Source organism: Argentina silus (assembly GCF_951799395.1).
Source record: "Argentina silus genome assembly, chromosome: 4".
In the NCBI taxonomy this organism is placed as follows: Eukaryota; Metazoa; Chordata; class Actinopteri; order Argentiniformes; family Argentinidae; genus Argentina; species Argentina silus.
The window spans coordinates 19783086-19789367 of record NC_139658.1 but is presented as its reverse complement, the minus strand read 5'-3'; the positions used below and the strand labels follow the sequence as shown (position 1 = coordinate 19789367).

At 41.7% G+C, this 6282-nt stretch overlaps 1 protein-coding gene across 1 annotated transcript; it reads left to right on the top strand.

Annotated features, from left to right (window-relative positions):
• Nucleotides 1-3900: 3900 nt before the first annotated feature.
• On the top strand, nucleotides 3901-5247 carry apof (apolipoprotein F; the record flags this gene model as incomplete). The annotated part of the gene is made up of 1 exon (XM_083669304.1): nucleotides 3901-5247. One exon carries the CDS (start codon nucleotides 3901-3903, stop codon nucleotides 5245-5247), a length of 1347 nt encoding a protein of 448 aa, XP_083525430.1.
• Between the last annotated feature and the right edge of the window lie 1035 nt (nucleotides 5248-6282).

Here is a 6282-nt window from a genome sequence, read left to right as displayed (position 1 = left end):
AAACCTGAACCTCCCCGCCTCCTCTGTCTGGCTTGACTGTTTGTTTTTGGTCACTCTGACGCCTTTGTCTGGCAGGGGTAACCTTTGCCCCCACGTTTGAAAGTGAACAAGAGGCGCACTCACTCAGAGGGAGAGAGAAGTGCGGGTAGTCTCTCAGCTCTGAGAACATGCACTTTGGCAGAGAGAGAGACAGAAAGAGAGAGAAAAAAGGACCAAAACAAAGCAACGGGCCAGGCATCTCATCGGCAGTCTTTTATCCACAATAAGGGCATGACCCAAATATATTGCGGATTGGTCATCCTGCAAACAAAATGTACAAAAACAAGACATACTGATCTAAATTCAGTTATGGACAGATCACAACACTGCCACCCCTAACCAACCTTTTAGACACAAACTGGACTACTTTGATAATGTTTCATTCATTAGTTCAACGAAGAACATTCCCCATGTATTACCAATACAGTGCCTTCAGAAAGTATTCCCCTTCACTTTTTCCACATGTTGTTGTGTTATAGACTCAATTTAAAATGAATTAAACTAAAATAATTTGCCATCACTCCACACACAATACCCCAGAATGGCAAAGCGAAAACAGGTTTTTAGAAATTTCAGTAAAATTGAAATACAGAAATGGGTCATTCTACAAAAATGGTGGAAGTGCTGTCACTTACTTTTGCAGACACCAAAATCCTTTAAGTTGACCTAATAATCACATTAATTATATATGTTCAATAAATAAAGATTAAAACAAAGTTTATTCATGTAATGTTCAATGTTTAATTTTAGCAATTTATTTAAAATCCCAAGTTCAAGGAATTGTCTTGTCACTTTGATCAAGTGGAGCCATATACTTTTCGTTGAAAAATATTTTTTTTCATGAATTAAATCTCCTTTCACATTTACATTATACATTAACATTATATATATATAAATGTAAATAAATGTGTATATATATATATATATATATATATATATATATATATATATTAAATAGAACATTGAAATGGTAAAAAAGAGCAAATTATTATTAATAATATCAAATAAATATCAGTCACCCAAAATTACGTAATTGGTGTTAATGCTACACAAAACACTTTTATTTTTAAATAATGCATTGACTCTTTGACATTCATCCTGGATCAAGAGGTCATTGGAGGATGTGCAGTAGACAAAGGCATATGGTAAGTCAGATGTCTAACTTAATTTGTTTAAAATGTCATGATTTATTTTTGAATTTTACACTAAGCTTTTAAGTCCGTCATTTGTGTTACTCATTTCATAGCTGAAATTCAGGGCTGAAAAATTTAAAAATTGAATTGATTACATTGAATAGTTTAATGATTTTTATATGACTGTAAACATGTGGTCTGACACATGGCAGCCATTTTGTTAAAATTGTAGTTTTTTTCTCCAAATGTTACAGTCACTGGTGTTGCTCCTCTTCCTGGGAACACGAGTAACACCAGTGACGTTCCTGTATGAATGAGCCACATAAAAGCTGCAAAAAGACAGTAGGAGGAGAAAAAAAAGTTTATAAGTTTTAATTATTGTCTGTTGTTATCGTAGGGCAGAGTACAATAGTATAAATACTATTGTACTTTTTCTTTTGTCAAGTATGGCGAAATTGAGTGCCGCTGAAAAGCAAAGACTATACAGGCAGTGGAGAGGTGCAGACCCTACATGTAGGGCAGAGTACTTGGCAAAACGGTATCAGGGTTATGTCAATGATATCCTGACCCAAAAGAGGAATAAAGTAGGAGATCTAAGTGAAAGGGAAAGGAGAGCTCAGAGAAAGAGTGTTAACCAAGCAAGACACAGACATTTGATGAGAGCAGTACAGACAGTCTTGACCCCCCAGTCTTCACCAGAAAGATCACCCAGCAAGAATACTGTCTTGTGTGAAGTCATTGGTGTTATTTTGCGTTACTAGTATTACTACATGTTTTTTCAGTGATGTGATGCAAATCAGAGACCCTATAAAAAAAGGTTATCAATTCCAAAATTACATGAACTATTATCCTTGCATTAAGATGGACTCAATTCCACTTACTGAGTGATTTGTTGATGACATTTTTGCATTTTAGCTAATTTTAAGAGTGTCACAGCAAAGGGTCTGAATACTTATGTACATGAGGTGTTTCTGTATTTCAATTTTAATAAATTTACTGAAATTTCAAAAAAATGTTTTTTCGCTTTGTCATTCTGGGGTATTGTGTGCAGATTGATGGCAAATTATTTTTAATTTAATCAATTTTAAATTGAATCTATAACAACAAAATGTGGAAAAAGTGAAGGGGTATGAATACTTTCTGAAGGCGCTGTATATCAAAATGCTTATTAAATCTAGATCAGATGGTTCAGTTGTTCCGTAAAAATACCTGGCCTTCTTAAGAGGAAGGATGGACCACTGGAGACACAACAGTACACTAAAGAAGCGTGAGAGAGTGCATTTCAGAGTGTCAACCCCATATGCCCCCATTGCTCACATACACTGATGGCATCCTCTGGGCAAAACTGTACTCTCCTGAAAGCTCCCATTGCCTAAGAGATCCGCTTTTATCCAGAGTTTCTATAGAGAGAAAAACTCAGTGAATAGGGCCTCTGGGGGAAAAAAAGAGGTGCATTTTCCATTAGAACAGGAGAGATTCTTGTTCCTGATAAACAGGGGTGTTGGAGTGTGTTAAGATGTTGAAGGGTACAGTTTTTGGATCATTTTCTGGGGCTAATGATTGGTAGGATTGATGAAGTCATCACCCCAGGTGCCCCCCATCCCTCTACTCCCACTCCTAGCTCCCTCCCACAACCAAAAAAGAAACATCTGCTCAGGGCACGAGGGAAGATTGCTGCCAAGTATCTGGGTCAAAAACAAAGCCCACCACTCGACTACAGTGCAGGAGAGAGAAAGAGAGCAAGAGTGGAGGAGAGATGACGCCAGGGCAAACAAACAAAACAGCTTTAGAAAACATGGACCCTCTCTACGTGAATCAATATTCTAACCATGTCCTCCCTCTCTTTTTCTGAAGAAGAGAGAGAGAGAAAGCGGGTAAGAGAGAGGGAGGGGTGAGGGGTGTCCTTGGTGAGGGGGGAAAAATATCTCTATATGTGTGCGTTTGGGTAAAAGCAGTGTAACACAGTGAAGTAGGTGGGTCTGAGAATCACACTTGGGATATCTGGACGGATACTTGAGGTATGTGTTAAATACAGCATATTTTTTATGCATACAAGAACAACAAAATTACTGATTTGTTGGAAGGCTACGGTTGAGAAACAAATATTCAAGTTAGATTGCAGAGATAAACAATGATCTTTGATGTTTTGCTTTTTTGCTAAGCTTTTAAATTCAATAGCATTCTTTGCATAGTGATTTGATAATGTGCACAGCGGATTCTGTAACATTGAACTGTCAAATATTTGTTCTATTCAGCCGTATCAAAACTCACAACAGTCTGGTAAATACAGTCACCATGTCTAAATCATAGCAGATACTGTGAGTTAGGGAATGAAAGAATAGAAAAGAGGCTTTTATTTGTTTTGCTATTTCTTTCTAACGCAATGTTGACGATGGGATATTCGTAACACTTCTTTTTGGAGAAATAGGGCAGTTGCAAAAACGGCTTTGCTGTGAGCTACTTGGCAATGAACAAGTTGGAGAGAATTGGAATTAAATTCCTTAAATTACAGACAGGGCCTGATACTGTATAAAAGATTGTACAATCAGACTTGATTTTTCATCATGTAACACGTGTTGAAAAAAAGTTTCTACATTTAACCAAACAAAACAACAACAACAATAACAACAACAAAACGGTTTACTTCAACTGACTGTCCTCCCTTGACTGTTGTCTTCCCTAGACTCCTGTGTGCAGCTGTATTGCCGTAGACCTCTCACAGGCAAGAATGATGCACTCTAAAATGAAGTGGCTGATTCTGATCCAGCTGCTGCTGACTGAACAAGCTCTCTGCAGACTACCATCACCCCAGTCTCTGAAAAACAGACCTCTTCCCAGCTCCTACATCCTAGAAGATGAAGACACTGCTAAACAGGGGGAGCAGTTGGCCCTAGGGTCCCAAAACCAGCTCAGTCTCCCGTCAGGAGCAGAAGAATTTGTGGTTCCTGGAGAAGATATGGTGCAGGCGGAAGCCAGGGTCCAGTCTGCCCAGCGTATAGCCACCGCACTCACGGCAAAGCTCCAGGGCCCGATGAAGGGCCGAATTGTCCTCCAGGGAAACGCCAGCTGTGAGGAGCTGCTGTCCGCCTCCACCCTGGAGGACCCATCCTCTGGGCTGTTCCCCCGGGAACTCCTGGGCCTCTCCCTGGTACCTGTGCTGGTGGCGGCAGGCTGCCCTCAGGAGGCCCAGATCTTGGTGCTCAGGCTATATGACCTGCTTGGAGTGGAGGACACAGAGGAGCTATTGGCGGAGGTAGAGGATCTGATGGAGAGGGGGACGTCCCGCCCCAGGGCCACTGCATCTCCTCCGTCGTCTGTGGGGAAGGTTCAAGCAGAGCGCCACCTACAGGCGGTGATGTTTAACATCCAGCAGCTGGCCAGGGCTGGAGAGAGCGAGAGGGAGCAGGATGCCTCTGGAAGGGGGAGGCAGGGGGAACAGTGTCAGGGCTGGACCAGAGTGAATGGGACCCTGCTCTTAGGGGAGGTAGTGGAAGGGGCTACAGGGGGGCTGGAGGAGGCTGTAAGGGTCTGTGAGAACCTGGGGTCCCAGTGCGCTGGTGTGGCCCGTGGTGGGGCGCTTAACCCTGGGTGGTACCAGACGGTTCTGAAGACAGGGAGCCGGGTCGTGCCCTCAGAGCACTTGGACTCAGAATGCTGGATCCGTCAGTGCGAGGCAGTAGAGGACGATTCGTCCTCCGTGGCCTCTGGGCGGCGAGCACGACGCAGCCCTCAGCAGAACTGCGTGAACAAAAGGGAGGAGAGAGTGTACAGCGTGGTGGAGTGGATCCCTGCCGTCAGCACCCTCTACAACCTGGGCACGGCCGTCTACTACGCCTCTGTTAACTGCTCCGAGATGGCCAAGGAGAGAGCCATCCTGAGCGCTGTCGACCTGGGCACCGATGCCCTAATGGCTGTTACCGGAGGGACAGTTGGTGTTGCTGGTTACGCGCTGGGTGCAGGGGTGAAGACCGGGGTAAAGGCCGGGATCAAGTACCTGCTCACTTCCATGAAGCAGGAGGATGACGTGATGGTGAACCAGTACAGCTGGGAGGAGGGAGTCATCACCATACAGTAGAGAAGCAGGAGCCTGGTAGCCAGATATGTCTCTGCTTTGCCCAACTCCATTCTCTTTGTCCTTTTTGTGGGACATTTTTGAGCTTGGCATGAGCTACGTGCTGCCTAGATTCTTGAATCTGTGAATCTGTTCTCAAGCAGTTGAACAAGGAAAAATATTCAGTCTTCAGTCTCAATTTCAACCTCTGATTTACTCAAAGTGCAGGGACTTTTGTATCGGTGCAGTACTATATATATTGTTTTGTCTCGTCTAGCGATAGATCTTGTCTAGCCAAATTCAAGGCAAGCTGTGTATTTGTAAAAATGTCAACTGATATCAGCCATTTTTCATTGACACGTGTGTGTAGCAGCCCAAGTGAGAAAAACATGTTATGTAAATGTATTCATTTTTTTTTTTTTTTTTTTTTTTTTTTCACTACTACTTCTGAGTGACTATTTGGACCAAATAATCCACTATCCACACTATTGTCATATCAGCGTTTTTGAGGGATTCTTGCAGGGGTAAGATAAGGATTCAGTCAACAATGACAGATGTAGCTCAGCCTCATACATTCAGTTTAGTCACACACAAAAATGCAATGAGATATTGTACAGTTCCCTACTTGTTTCTGTTCTGTAGCAAGGACAGCATTATGCAGCAATACATTATAACAAAAATAGGTAAAGTGTGGCCAAACTGTGTTTGAAATATCAATGCTGACTTGTATATTTGGCCATCTGCAGATTTGGAATATTTTATGGAAAAATCTTTTTTTTTTCTTCTTTCTCCTTTTATTTAATGTTTTTCATGAGCAATACGTTCCTTTAAAACCTACTTCATTGTTGCGATAGGCAAGTGGCTAGGATGGGAAATGTATAACCAAACCATTTATAGAAGTATAGTGTACATTTGGAATAGAAGGCGTTGATTTGAAACGGTAGCAGGAACATGTAATCACATTTGTTTTTGTATCTTGTACGTTGCGTAAACCCATCTTTAATATCCTGTGCCAATAAAGAAAAACAAAAGTGATTGTTTTGTTGTATGTTTGTGTAT